Source organism: Mixophyes fleayi, chromosome 4 (genome assembly GCF_038048845.1).
Source record: "Mixophyes fleayi isolate aMixFle1 chromosome 4, aMixFle1.hap1, whole genome shotgun sequence".
Taxonomy (NCBI): Eukaryota; Metazoa; Chordata; class Amphibia; order Anura; family Limnodynastidae; genus Mixophyes; species Mixophyes fleayi.
This window is the reverse complement of record NC_134405.1, coordinates 255,489,117-255,505,184: the sequence shown is the minus strand read 5'-3', so window position 1 is coordinate 255,505,184 and position 16,068 is coordinate 255,489,117. Positions and strand designations below refer to the sequence as shown.

The 16,068-nt window shown below is 41.2% G+C and overlaps 1 protein-coding gene across 5 annotated transcripts in view; it reads right to left on the bottom strand.

Moving 5' to 3' along the window:
* The window catches only part of PPP2R2B (protein phosphatase 2 regulatory subunit Bbeta), a 286,470-nt gene that overhangs the window by 105,866 nt on the left and 164,536 nt on the right, over window positions 1–16,068 (bottom strand). Inside the window, exon 1 of one of the 5 annotated variants that reach the window (XM_075209661.1) lies at window positions 2,327–3,266. The exons of the other annotated variants lie outside the window; for them this stretch is intronic. Within the exon in view, the coding sequence (XP_075065762.1) occupies window positions 2,327–2,396 (70 nt within the window). The 5' untranslated portion in view covers window positions 2,397–3,266. Of the gene's footprint in view, window positions 1–2,326; window positions 3,267–16,068 lie in introns of those variants that run through there. 5 annotated transcript variants of the gene reach the window in all.

Below are 16,068 nucleotides of genomic sequence, written 5' to 3'. Positions count from 1 at the left end.
AAGCCAATCTTTACTAGCAGCTGACAACATACATACAATTGCAAAAACCTTTTCTTACATGTCAGATTTTTTAAAAAAAGGAGCTTGTAATTATTAAACTTTGCTATTCCCATATCAATGTCAGAACAAGACCTTCATTTTTGGCTTTACTGTACATAGGAAGTGCCCTACACTTGATCTTCTGTAGGAAGAGTTCATAACATCCTCCCAACCTTTTATACACAAGCAGGACCATCTATAGCATGTCTTCCTTCACAATAAACGGCAGTCAGCGAGTGTGTGAACCAAGTATATTAAGGTTCCCCTAATACAGAACGCAGCTTACATACATGTGTTCTGTCATACTACATAGGACTATTTCTCTGATAACATAAGAAATCCTCTCAGTTTCCCATAGTAACAGGTTTCCCTCTACTTACTGATCTGACATACATCTATGATTTGTAATTTGTGAAAATAATCACTGCTTACTGTTAACTCCATATGTACCCGCTCTATGAACAAAGCCCAACAGAAGCAAGGCACCACCCTCAAATCCAAAGACTTCTACCAAATGCTCAACTACATAATGTGAGAAGCCTGAAACCTTTCATGTAATAAAAAAAGAGAGACTACTGTGTATTATGAAGTCCATTATTGATGGAGTAATGCAAATTTGAATTCACAACTACCGGTTGTACATCTCCTTCATAATGATATGTTCATGTATAGGTGGTACAACCAGAAATCTCAGTTGTGAAGGCATATCACCATTAATTAGTGACTCCTTATACATTCAGACAGCGGTGTCTAATGGATTAGTAGAAGGATCCAATTTATTGGAATTTAGGATTTACACAGCAGAATTGTGTAGCTCAGGTAAGAATCAATCAATCTACTCTAGCTCCATTAGAAAAAAATGTCAAACTCACTGCAGGCCTGTTAGACCTCTAAACATAGGTAGAATTTTTGCAAGTATTTTATAATTAGTACAGAAACATCATGACCCAGAAAAGACAGTGAAGCTAGTCAGACTGACTGGTAACAGCAAATCAAGGGGTTTCTTTATTAACAAGACCCAGATTCTGGGGAAAGATAATATTTTTTTTTATCACCATAGAACGCAGTGATATAAAATATAGCTTTGTAGCTATTTAACAAAGTTCACTGGCTGGGACAGCTGCAGTAAAAATTGCCTCTCCCAACAAAGTCTTCCTCCAGAAGAGGACCTCAGCGAAAGAATGCAGGCTGTAAATCTCAGGTTTTACTGCTATATCTGCCTGTTTTTAGTGTGTAATCATTAAGACATATAAATAATCATATACCCACCCAGCCAGCATGTACCTTTGCAGCAGTCACAGCCAGTCCAGAGATCTGAATCTAATATGTGTAACTGTGTGACTTTAAAAATAAACTAGTGATAGCAATATGTTAGTGTCCTCAGCTTGACTACAACGTGTGGTGCACAAGGCTTTGGACCCATTATTGGAGAATTTGGGACTCTTATCTCTCTCCAATTTCACAAAACAGCAAATTCATTCAAGTTAACCCTTCCCCCAAATTCAGTAGAATGTGTCCTGCTCTCTGGTCTACTGAAGTGTGACAGGCAGGGGTTAAACACAGTGGGGAGGAGCAAGCAGGCTGCCTGCAGAATCAGGAAGAGGTGAGCTGCCTCTCTGCTGCTCTCCTCTACAGGGCATAAATGCAATGCAGGTATGAGTTATCACAATCAGTAGATGGGTTTAAGTTTTCAAGACCGGAAACCATCCAAGCAGAAAAAGTTATCCTTTTCATTGCTTGATAAATTGACAGTTTTTGTCATCCCAATAGAACTCTATGGGGATGGTAAAGAAAGGTTAACACTGGATTTAAAATATCCCTTCTCTCTGGCAAAAACAGCAGTTTAGGCTTTGCACTGCTTAATAAATAAACCCACAAGTTACAATTAAAAGGTTGCTAAAATCCTCCATCCCTACCACATCCTGCTAATCCTTCTATATAAATGGGAGAGTGCATTTTAAAGCTTAATATGGGTGCTGAATGCTGATGTCTGCCCAGAGCAAAATCCCCCAAGTTCCTGTGGTAGGAGACAAATGAGACAGACTGGCATGACCCCTCAATGTTTTTGTAATGGAGACTGCAGAATTCTCTCTAACAGCAAACATTATGCCAGTAAGGTGTGACGTCTCCATCATATCTAGGAATGCTTTAATGAGGATGATCATTAGAAGTATATGTAGGAAGCAGTGGGGCACAGTGTGCTCTAGCTGTGCACGGTGTTGCCAAGGCAATGCGAGAGCCTGCGGAGTGCACAGGAATGCTCTGCTCATCCTCATTACACACTCACCTTCTGTTGCATAGCTGTGATCACGCAGGAAACTATTGTTAATTTTGCGGGTATCAATGTCCTCCTCCATTTACAGCCTGTTTACTTTTCTGAACGGGAAAAAGAAATATACAAGTATCCATGATCCCTACAGCAAGCCTTTAGCAGAGGTGGAGAGGGAGTTGCCCTGAGCACTCCATGGCACTGCCTTTCCAAATGATAAAAAGGTTATAAACGTGGTATAAAAAGGGTGAAGCAGAGCAGGGACGGATGCCAAAGAAATCTGCAGTACTTCTAGCACATGCTGATCCTCCCACAGGCCCAACAGGTCACCGCGCCCACTGATTGGCACTCGTAGCGACAGGTCTGAGCGATTTCTGGCTTCACTGGGTCTCAGGAATCCAAGCAGGCATTGGGGTGTGGGATGTCGAGATTGCAGTGGATGCAGTGCAGGGGGTCTGCTCTCCCGTACTAGTGATGCAGATACTGTGCTATCAGGAAGCTGTGCTGATCCTGATGGGGGTGGTGCAGCCGGACTCTGCTGGAAGCTGGATTTAGTTGAGCCGCTGTGTTTGCAGTTTTTTTTCTGGGATCTGCAGCTCAGTCTCTTGAACGTGATCTGATCACTCTGCCAAGCTTGCTGTCCTCTGCATCTCAATCCACGCTGTATAATGGGTTAACAAATCAGCTGGAGTTGCGCAAGACAGCAAATTTCTCCTTGATCAGACTGTACTGTGTGCATGGAGTATGTGTACTGCCTGGATCTGCAATTATTAGCTTTGTTCCTGAGGCTGCACAAGATGTCACTTGCTCTTGATATGAAGTACACCTACACCTTGCTTAGCCAGTGGGGTGATTTTCCCTTTTGTGCTGATCTTGATTCAGATCCTGCCACTGCCGTCTCTAGCTGTTGCTGCTCAGTGGATACAGTAAGATGCTGCATTTGGTGCAGGCTCCTCCCCTACAGCTTGTCTCTGTGCAACTGCATCAGCATAGCTTGTCCTCTCCCCCAATCTCACAGGACTGCTGCAGTGTGGGGGCTGACAGATCCAGCAGTACCAATCTTTCCTCCCCCTCATGAAACCTGGCAGAGTCTAACTACTTTACCACCACTACTCTGTCCTTTTGAAAAATAATACATCCCGAGCCACCTGAGATCTAGGACCATAACAGTTTAACGTGCAGACACAATGTGATCATAGCATCAGTGCACTAAAATGAAAATATACATACCATGGGGTCTATTTATTAAGCACCGAGGAGACTAAACTCTGATGGAAACTGTGTTTCTCCAGAGAAAGGCTATTTTACTACTTCACTCTATTCAACAAAGGGTTAACACTTCAGAAATAACAGATTTCTCCAGTTAACCTATTTTTCGCCAATAACAAAAACAGACAATTTATCAAGCAGTGAAAGGTTAACTCTTCGCTGCTTGTATGTAAAAGGGCTTGAAAAATGAACCCCATCTGTAGATGGTGTTAACCCCCCATAAGTCACAGAGAGGAGACCAGCAGCTCACCTCTTCCTGATTCCGCAGGCAGGCTGCTTGCTCCTCCACCTTCCAGCCCTGTTTTTAACCCCCTGCCTGTAACATACTTCAGCAGACCAGAGAGCAGGACACATTCTACTGAATGTGGGGCAAGGTTAACAAATGCATTCAACGGTTTGTGAGATCAGAGAAAGAGTCCCAAATTCTCCACTAAAAAGTCCATAGCCTTGTGCCCACACACACATTGTAGACAAGTTGATTGCACGTTAGCACGCATTACCATCACTGATATGTTTTTAAAGCCACTCAGAGTTACACATATTAGATTCATATCTCTGTGGTTAGCACTTCTGTCTCACAGCGCTGGGTTCATGAGTTCAATTCCCAACCATGGCCTTATCTGTGTGGAGTTTGTATGTCCTCCCTGTGTTTGTGGGAGTTTCCTCCGGGTGCTCCGGTTTCCTCCCACACTCAGGGGCGGATCTAGACTTTATGTTTAGGGGGGGGGGGGGGGCGATTTTGCATAATCACGCCCCTCCTTTGCTCTGATTGGCTGGCCCACATTTAGCCCCGCCCCTGCGCTTAGCCCCGCCCCTCCCATTTTAATTGGCGGCTGGGACCTAGCTTTTTGCTGCTAGGGGGGGCGAATGCCCCGATCGCCCCCCCTGGATCCGCCACTGCCCACACTCCAAAACCTACTAGTAGATTAATTGGCTGGTATAAAAAATTGACCCTTGTCTCTTTCTCTGTGTGTGTGTGTGTGTGTGTGTGTGTGTGTGTGTGTGTGTATGTATGTATGTATGTATGTGTGTATGTTAGGGAATTTAGACTAAGCTCTAATGGGGCAGGGACTGATGTGAATGAGTTCTCTGTACAGCGCTGCGGAATCAGTGGCGCTATATAAATAAGTGATGATGATGATGGATGATGGACTGGCTGTGACAGGTGCAATTGCACATAATGGGTGGGTATATGCTGATTTACATGTATTCTGTTTTACTAAGAATGGTCTTTTAATGACTACCCATTAAAAACAGGCAAAAAAAACCCAACAAAACCTGATATTTACAGCCTGCATTCTTTAGCAGAGGTTCTCTCTGCTGGAAGAAGACTTCCTCGGGAGAGACAATTGTTAATGCAGCTGTCCCGGCCATTGCTTTGCTAAATAGCGACAAAGCTATATTTTGTATCACTGCAATCAGAAAGCGGTCTTCACCAGTCGATAAAGATATTACATGTCACATAAGTTTGATGATATTAACTGTCACATATCTTCATTAACTAAATAAAGGACAATGGACTCAAAAGGTAACTAAAAATAGTATTATAATACACCTAGTGCCTATAGAAAATCATCATACCCCGTCAAAAATCATTACTTTTAGTCACATTGTGCCATGGAAATTGAAATAAATTAAATCAAAAAAGCTGTATTTACACATTATAACCCTCAACATCAAAGTGAAAACATTTACAAAAATTCTTAAACAATATAAATATAAATTACTGAATTACCTGGTTTGGATAAGTGATCATACCCTTAGACTAACCATGATAAACTTGCTGAGGTACAGCCAATGACCTTCCAGATCAAACAGGCTAATTGGTCTCCACCTAACATCAACTGTAATGGTTTTGATTTCATCAGAATAAAACCAGCTGTTCCTTGAGGATTCGTTTTCTAGTAGTGCATGGCAAGGCAAAGAATTCACCATGGTTGGAAAGGGGCTTTCCAAAGGGCTCCGGGATAAAGTTGTGAAAAGGCACAAGTTAGGAGAAGTACCCAAATTTCAAAAGCTGTTACTATGCCTCAGAGTACTGTTCAAAGCATTATTAAGAAGTGGAAAGCATAGGGCACCAGCAATACCTTGCCTAGATCGGGACACTCCTCCAAACTGGAGGACAGAGACAAGAGGATATTGATCAGGGAAACTACCAAGAGGCCAATGTCAACTTTGAAGGTCTTACAAGTCTTTACGGCCGAGATTGGTCGATCTGTGCATGTGACAACTCACTAGCATTACACAAGCTGCCCTGTATGGCAGGGTGGCAAGAAAGTAACCTGTTCTGAAAAAGTGTCATTTAGCAAAAGGTTGTATGGTCAGATAAGACCAGGACCGGATTAAGGGAATGGAGGCCCCTGGGCTAAGGGCGCCTCCATTCCCCCGTGAGGCCCCCAATGTGAGCCACCCGCCGCCCTCCCCCCAAGCGCTTACCTGTCAGTTCAGTCCTCCGTCCCCGGCGCGCTGTAAGCTCCTTACTGAGGAGATCTCGCGAGAGTTCACTCGCGAGATCTCCTCAGTAAACAGATTACTGAGCGCCGGGGACGGAGGACTGAACTGACTGTGCTCAGCAGCATTGATCGGGCTGGGGGCACCCCCGGACCGATCAATAATGCTGCTGAAAACTTTGAAGGGCCCCCTGGATGCCCGAGGCCCCTGGACTATAGCCTAGTTAGACCTCGGGTTAATCCGGCCCTGGATAAGACAAAGATAGAACTTTTTGGACTGAACTTCTAGCGCTATTTTTGGGCAAACCAAACACAGCACACCACCCAAAACACACAATATCTACTGTGTAGCATGGTGGTGGCAACATTATATTGTGTGGGTGTTTCTTTCAACAAAGACTGAACGATTGGTCAGGATTGAAGGGAAAATGGAGGCTGCCAAGTACACCCAAATGATGTAGGAAAACCTATGGCCATGTGCCAGACAGCTGAACATTGGCAGGTGGTTCACGAATGGGCAAATATTTCCTAATCTAGGTGCACAAAGCTGGTAGAAACATATCCAAACAGACTGATTACAGCAAAAAGTGGCTCTACAAAGTATTCCATCGGGTGTGATCACTTTTCCAACCCTGTTATTCTAGTTTTTCATTTTGTATTAAGTTCAAGTGAAAGATAGTGTGTGTGTGTGTGTGTGTGTGTGTGTGTGTGTGTGTGTGTGTGTGTGTGTGTGTGAGAAAGAGTGTGTGTCCTAGGGGACCCCATGAGAATGAAAAGCTGCAGCATGACACTCCCATGTTAATCAGGGTCGCTAGAAGCTATGTCAGTGGCCTTGCCCCCCTGCAGGGAGCAGCCCATACACTCAAAACAGCCGTGAATACAATGGAAATACTACATAATATAGCAAAAATCATGGGGGTTCAGGGAGTGTATGGCCTTGCCCTCTGGACACCCATGACCACTACACGCGACTATACTAAGAATTCAATGCTTCTACAGACGCTATTTTTTAGCACCACACCAGCTGTATGCAGAGATTACAAACACCATGCAAAACATGAAAAGTGATGGTAGGATAATGTATGAAAATTTAAAAATACAAATATGCAGATACATGCACCAAATCCATAAGAAATGTGCGACAGAGTAAATAAATCTATATACAGAGACACATTAACAACTAATGTAAATATAAATTTAGGCAGGAGAAATAATGAACTAAATAACCTACTCCTTCTTGTAGGAATAAGGCACCTGGGAACTGACTAACTGGTATACTTTTTTGAAAACCGCATGACCAGTAGGTGGGCTTAAAGAGAGAATGTGGTATCAGAGGTTGATATGCAGTGGTTGCAGTAGTCTGTGTTCTTTACGTTCTGGAAGCATTCGCAGAGATTTTCCTATTCATTTCAATAACCCATTCATTTCAATCAAGTTTCCAACTTGTGCGGTATATAAAATGAAAGGGAGAAACATGAAACATGGGGTTGGAACCTCTATTGGGGAATGAAGTGCAAAAAAAACAAAAAAAGCAGCATGGTCCAGGAAGGAGGGCGGGGTATGATCAGGGCAATCAACCCTCTAGCAAGGGCATGCTCCCTGTGGCTGCACACTATGCACGCAATCAGAGACCGGGCAGGGTTTCTAGTCTGCCTATCTATGCTGAGAGCGACACTGACCTGCACAGGAGCCCACGGTTAGAGGGTGGGTGCAGGGGCAATTACTGTGCAACATAAATCATGCCAATGAGAATCCTACATGGATTGCACAACACCATGATATGAATGAGCAAAATACAACACAACACTAGTTGTGAAGCCAGCAGTGTTAACTGTTGGTATGTACACAATATATTCCCATAGAGATCAAGGGACTAAATCTTCGCATGCACCGAAATGGAATAGGCAGCACTCTGCAACGCAAAACCACGCGGAAACGCCAACACATGCAGATGCAAGCATGATCACAAAAGGGTATGGAAATATTGAATGGGTAACCTGCCTAAAAAAAATCACACATACATTACTTAAAAATGGATAGCAATTCTGCAAATTAGCGACAGCTGGCAACTAACTGATCACTAATATATGATATATGATACAAACAGAAAATTTACTAATGTTTGATTAGCCCAGATTTAATCTTTTTCTATTTTTTACCTGAAGTGAATTTGTTAATTTACCCCTTAATTCCAAGGAGTGGGCGATCAAGAGGGTTAGTTGTTGTACAGACCAAACACCAGAATGGGGAAGAAATGCGATCTAAGTGACCGACCATATAATGATTGTTAGTGCCAGACGGGGTGCTTTGAGCATCTCAGAAACCACTAAATTCCTGCAATTTTCAAGCACAATAGTCTCTAGTGCAGGCCTGTCTATCCTGTGGCACTCCAGGTGTTGTGAAACTACAAGTCCCAGCATACCCTGCCAGCTATCATATGGCTATCTATGGGAAAAGCATGATGGGGCTTATAATTTCACAATACCTGAAGAGCCACAGGTTGGCCAGGCCTACTCTAGAGTTTACAGAAAATGGTGCGCAAAATAAACATCCAGTGAGTGGTAGTTCTGCAGGCGAAAATGCCTTGTTATTGAGAGAGATTAAAGAAAGACCAGACTTGTTCAATCTGACAGAAAGGCAACAGTAACTCAAATAACCATGTGTTACAACAGTGGAATACAGAGCATTTCTGAAAAGACAGCACGTTGCGCCTTGAAGTGGCTGGGCTACAGCAGCAGGTTCCACTCCAATCAGCTAAGAACAGGATTTTGAGGTTACAGTGGACACAGAATCCCCAAAACTAGACAATTGAGACACGCAGATGGTAGGGGTCAGAATTTGGCATAAACATGAATCCATCCTGCCTTCTGTCAACGGCACAAGCCTGTCGTGGTGATGTAATGGATGTGGGGATGTTTTAGTGGCACACATTAGGATAATGCCACATGTCACAAAGCACGTCATTTTCAAGCTGGTTCCACAAACATGACAAGGAGTTCGGTGTCCTCCAATGGCCGACATAATCAACAGATCTCAATCTAACAGAGAACATTTGGGATGAGGTGGAATGTTATGTTCACAGCATGAATGTGCAGCAACTGCATTACGCAATCAGGTCATCATGAACCAGAATCTTCGGCACTACTTTCCCACTTCCTGTGAGTAAGTCATCTGCCCACACTGTAGTAGAGTGACTGACATTTTCTTGCATCACACCGTTAATTCCCTATGTGCTGAGAGCTGCGGCCATTTTCTTGTAGTACAGATGTTTTTCTTGCTAGATAAATATGTCACTGAATCTAATGGTTATATTTTATGCTATATTTTATGTGCAGGACAGCTGAAAGGTCTATTTTCTATATGAAACTACTGGGAAATGGAATGCAATTCATGTATGTCATTATTTGTCCCCATTTATAAGATTGGCAGCCATTTTCTTGGAGCATAGTTAGTTAATATCTGTTAATGGAGAAATGGCAGAAGAGTGAGCTTATCTTATTCACATGAACCAAGAGGCTTCCCCTCATGCAATATATGGAATATAAAAGTCATGAAGTGTCACTAGTGGGCAAGTGTTCAATAAATGGTAGATTACCTGGAAGATGGGTTTCACACAGCTAATAAAACAGCCTTTTCAGCTAGGTAGAAGAACCCCAGGTACATATCCTGATGTTGGACAACTTACAGATAAGCCTTTTGAATTTTATTACTTGTACGCAGTTTATATAAGAACTATACCCATTATTTGTGTTAAAAAAAAAAAAAGACTGCACTATGAGCAGGCACGGACTAGCAAAGTTCAGCCCGGGGGGCACACAGGCGGCCGCATGACGTGACACGTGATGCATCACATGACACGCGATGGATGTCTCCTGACGCGGCCGCATCGGATGTCTCCTGACGCGGCCGCATCGGATGTCTCCTGACGCGGCCGCATCGGATGTCTCCTGAGGAAATATATTCAGCGGGGGGGCGGCCCAAATAGCTTTCAGCCCGCCGCTGACTATGAGCACTCGAGCACTCTCCAGTTCTATTTGTGTTTACATTTCTATAGTGCTCCCTTGCTGGTTGGGGTGTGTTCAGCTGAAGTTGCTGCTATCAAGAGAGACTTTTTATATTGGAGCGCTGATATCAGAACACACACACTATATATCTATTTCTCTATCTTTTTTCCCCAGGGCACGCGTGATGACTGTTTCACACCATCTCAGCACAATGATGCAATCACGCCCAACGCATTAGTCTGGATTATATGTAGTGTAATTTTTGAGAATTGCCAGAAAACTTGTTATGCAGCCACTACGTTTATAGTGTTATGCTGGGCACTATAGGAGTCATATGGACTGCTTTGGCTATGCCCTTGGTAAAACCGTAAAATTGATGCACGAGTGAGTTACTTATAAGTATATAATTAATTACTGGACATATTTCTCCTATGTCCGAACACATCCTGTCAGGTGAATCATTGTTAACATGCTTTGTTTAAATCAAGACAGCAAATAAACATGTTGCTTGTAGGAGGTGAACCGAATATAGACGTATGTTTGACATCATTTACAGTTCTGCATTCGACCATGCCACTTTCAAAATGTGTCATGTGACACAAGTGGGTGGGACTTGTACCCAGTGCAAACAGCAAACACTGCTGGTCTTGAATTTGTTAAAGAAAATGAACAGCTGAAGGTATCCTTTTTTTTTACTTATAATCTGACTCAATCCGTCAAGTAAGCAACACAACTAAACTATACTTGCCTACTTTTGCCTGGCTCCCTCCGGGAGATCACTAAAGAGGGGGGGAGGGGGAGTGCTTTGCGAAATGCGTCATTGTGGCCCCACCCCCAGTGACTTAATGTCTGTTTTGGGTCTTTTTACAGTGGCAAAAAGACCCAAAGCAGACATCACTGGGACGGGGCCAACATGCCGCAATTCGGTAAGCTCCACCCCCTCCTCCCATACACACCTCCATGCCGGTTCTGAAGTGGGCAGGTGAGGGAGTCTCCCAGACATTCCGGGAGAGTTGCCATGTATGAACTAAACCACCTCTTGAGTGTACCACGAATTATCTGTGCCTAGATGCAATATGCCTTAAATGTAGTGTAGAAAAACACTATTTGAATTACAGGACTTGTAATGAAGTTCCAAGAAGCCCAAATGATAATGTATTCTCTTCCATGTGATTGTCAAAGATGTGACTGACACATAAATGGCAACAAGGTTTAACAAAGATTTGGCTCCCCCACCCTTTGAGTCTCTGTGGACATGACATTCCAATGAAAAATCAATATGCCTGCCTGTGTAACTCAGATGTACTGAAAGAAAACTGTAATGAAAAAAAGATTGATCTTATTGATCACTAGACATATTGGAGATATCTTCCTATTGCAGTCTGGTAGATAAGGGAAGAATGAAATGAGGGTCACTGAACTCACAAATTTCACACTAGCGACACTGTGTGACAACAAATCTCAACCTGCAAGGCACAGTTCTGAGCACTCCCTCATTCTCTCACTGTTCAGACAATGGTACACAAACACATCAATAGAAGTCACGTCCTTTGTAAATATTAGTGAGTTGGTATGTTATAACCTAGCTACTTATCTTATATACCCAAAGCATGGGGACGTGCAATGTCAGACTGTCATCAACTATACATATTCACATTTCTTTAACATGTTAAAATAACTTCCCTTTTGACCAAGGAACATCCTTTAGCAACCTGTAGATTAAATGTTTTCCGTTTATCCACACAACTTACATAATTACATTTTATATGTGCCTACAAAAAAATAATACATTGAGAGTCTCATTAATGTACATTTTAATGGTGACCGATTTGCTATATTTAAACACATACAATATCTTGTGAGCGGTTTCTTGTCTCAAAGATCACAAATAATATTCTAAATATAGTAATTTCCAAAGTTATATGGTCAAAATCTATTGACTAGTTAGTACAACTTAATCTCCGATATTGGATGGGCAGATATTTCATAAGTGGCAGTTTGTGTGTGGAAATAGTACAACTATAGGTGTTTAACTTAGACACGTCATGTTTTTCCCTTCTTTCATCAACTATTTTTATGGTGCGACAATTAAACACCAATCCCATTCAGATGAATATCTGAAGGAACTGATGTAATCATATACAATTATAACACACAGTGACCATAACTGCATTACAAATTATGTTAATCTATATAATGTGATCACAAGAGCCTTTGACTAAAAATCTCATGTAGACCAGACATAAAACCATCCATGTAAATCCAGTTCTTTGTATGTACAGGTGTAGTGACATTGAAAGATGAAGCTTGTTTGATAGCCTGTCAGCTGTTATCGATTTTTATGCCTAGCAATACTTCTAATACATTTGACAGTCTCCAAGTCATCGTTCAAATAAGTTCTTATTTTCGGAACCCAACGCTCCCGAACACTTAGGTACTTCCATAACCAAGGATTACGACCAATTGTTTCAATCTAATTTTTCACTCATTATTTAAAACTATACAAAAAGACTTAAAATCTTGTAACACCATCTATATCTCATGGGTAAGTAAAATTAATGCTACACAGACTATTCTACATTTTCCGAACCCTTCCCATATTCATCCCAAAACATACGTTCCAATCCCTTCAAAACACAGTGTAATACATTCATTTGGGCTAGTATGAAACCCAGAATATGTACATTAAACCTGTCCAAATCATCAATATCAGGAGGATTATTGAATTATCAAGCTTATAGCTGAATCATACGGTTGCTTGACATTCCAGTCCCAGAGTAAAAATTTTTTAAAAAATATAATTAAAAAGCCCTTCTGGGAGAGAAACATTTGGGCTCCCTCTTCCTTGGCTCCTAAAAGGACTTTGACCATACTCAGTAAAGTCTAATTGTTTGAATTTCATAGGCTAACAATTTGAGATGAAGCCAACACACATTATAAACGCTTTACATACCCTTCACCCCTCACTCCAATCTGGTGACATTGGATGTTTCCTCCTGGAAACACAACCAATTTTTCTCCAATGTCTCAAGGCATTTCCTCCACATCTCAGGATAATTTGCTCCACAAACCTGCCGATTTGCAGGAGACGTATGTACAAATGAAAAACTTCATTCAGATGAAATAACCCAAATTAAGACAGTTAACTCAGCTTGAGTGCATCTGTACATACTCAGAAAAACACAAAGGATTGCTCTCCAACCTTTACAACTTTGCTGCTCAGCGCTGAGCAGCAATCTCTGGAACCCCATGAGCCTAGCTGGGAAAGAAATCTAGAACCACGAAAGATTCAATTAATGTAGCTCTAAGGAACAATGCTTATAAAATGTATAACATATGGTATCTTGATCCATCAAGGCTACATAAGATGTATCCCCAGACGTATGAGAAATTGTGGTAACACAGTCACTCATACACATATGGTGGATATGGTCCTTAATGGCTCAGAAATGGCTTATGGTCATTAATTTAATTCACCAATCTTTAGATCTAGCAATACCACTCCTTAATAAGCCAATTAAACTGATTAACAAACATGTGGATAAGCTCATCACTCACATAAGGAACGGAACAAAGCTTCTAATTGTGAGAGAATGGAAGTAGCAGGCCCCTCGGACAAGAAATGCCTTATTAAATCAAATATGAAGTATCTATAGAGCTTACTTAACGATAGAGTATCTGCCTTTCACAAAACTTGGAGACATTGGTACTAATATAACAATTTCCCTCTCGCCTCAGAAACAATTTATTACAGATCATGTGATCTATATAATGTGACACTTTCACTCTGGGTTACACAACAGTACAACAAATAAGATGAGCAAATGAGGAATAAATCAATTGTCATCTGCAATGCTGTGAAATATTTCAATGATTACTGGAGAGTTGACTTTATGACAAAACCCACAATTATATTTATAACAAATTATACATTATTATAATTCACAGCTCTATTTTTAAAATTACCATGCTCTAATGTCCAATAGATGACCTATATAGCACTTTATTTAATAATTTAAGAAATAATTCCACAAAAATATTACACATCAGTTTTGGGAGGGATTAAATTACACATGGAAAGTATGACATAACTGTGTTCAGGAGACCAATTTAAAAAAACGTCTCCTCTACGGTGTACTTCCAATAATCATTCTGAACACTGAAGACACTGCCAAAAATGGCGATGCGAAATATGGTTCTATAGAATTCCTAGAAAAATTGTTAGTGGTAGGTTTCTCACAATTTCCACATCATTCCCACTTATGGAATTCTCTACCACGCTCAGACTTTCCCACAGCCTTCAAATCTTTAGACGCTTATTGAAAACTCATGTTTTTGGTTTTTTTTGAGGTTACCTTATCCCCGATAATACTATTCACACTAATGCACACTTACAACTGTCCCAATCTCCACTCTGAGCTGTGCCATCTTCCACTTAGAATATAAGCTCTCTAATGAGAGATAATATGATATTAATATCTAATATGTCCTTCATATCCTTTGTTTTCATTTCTGAATTTATTTTGTCTACCTTGTATGTCTCTGTTTTATGTATGTACTGTTTTGCCCACTGTACGGCACTGCGGAGCACTGCGGCACCTTACAAATCTACGATAATAAATAATTCCCAAGACAGCATACCCAGAGAGTACCACAACCATAAATAAGTAGGGAGCGAAATAGCCTGTGTTATTTTGTGCCCAAATATCAAACTTTGTTTTAAAAACAGACCTACGGCAAGGTTGAAATAATGGATTCTACAGTGCAAAGAACACCTAGTTAAGGTTTCAACTGTAAACAACTTTTTTGGCTTTAGAAAAAATGGACATCAGTTATTTATATAGCGATACTAATTCCACAGTCCTGTACAGAGAACTCACTCACATCAGTCCCTGCCCCATTGGAGCTTACAGTCTAAATACCCTAATATACACACACAGACAGAGAGAGACACACTAGGGTCAATTTGAAGCAGCCAATTAACCTACTAGTATGTTTTTGGAGTGTGGGAGGAAACCGGAGCACCTGGAAGAAACCCACGCACACACTGGGAGAAAATACAAACTCCACACAGATAAGGCTATGGTCAAGAAACAAACTCATGACCTCGGTGCTGTGAGGCAGAAGTGCTAACCACTAACTTGAATTGCCATTTGCTAAATCTAAAGTAATTAAAAGAAAATAAGAGCTGCAATTTGAATCTTTGCGCTGGCTACAAAACCTATATCCAGGTTCATTTGCAAAACGTCTAAAAACGTTATTTAAAGGTTTACCCAGTACACAAGTTTCTAGCAGCAAACCTTGTCTTAGCAACTTTATGTACTTTACAATAAACCCTAGCTACTTTACAAACAACTCTGGACCAGGGTGGATATTAGTTTCTGATAAACTCTTTGTTCTTCACACCTTCCTGGATGAGCCCTGCATAAATCAGATCTGGAATTTGTGGCTGCAGCAGGCATGCAAACTACTCTAGGGCTAATCAGGGGGCCACATGGATGACTTCTGTACAATCTCTTTACCTTGTGAATGGAAATGAAAAATAGATGAAAGTTATAATCAAGAGAAAAATCCTAGGTCCTAGGCTGAATATCTAAAATTTGGCCCTGAATGGAAAGTTTAAAGGCCTCAAAAGCCTGTGCTTTGATGACTTTTTTTCACGTGTTCTTTCCAAACCTTCTGAATCAATAACCCCTCAAAAATGGCACCCCAACCTCATTAGCTGGTAATTAGTAGTAATTCCCATTTCCTAAATAGACGTGGTATCCATAGATAACATTTCCGTTGAATTCCACAAATCCAAAACTTTTTGCTATTGAAGAGATATTTAACTTCTTGTCTAACGACCGTTCCTGTCTCTCTCACTTCATACTGCTGCTTAAGAGCGGTGTTGGCTTGTATGGTTGCCGTCAGAAGCAAAACAAACGCTGCTTTTTTTGTAAATACAATAAATCTTGGACTGCAATGTGGATATTTTCTGAATAATTTGCAAACCCTTTTCTTTTCTAGAGGTGAAAAAAAGTTTTATTTGACAATA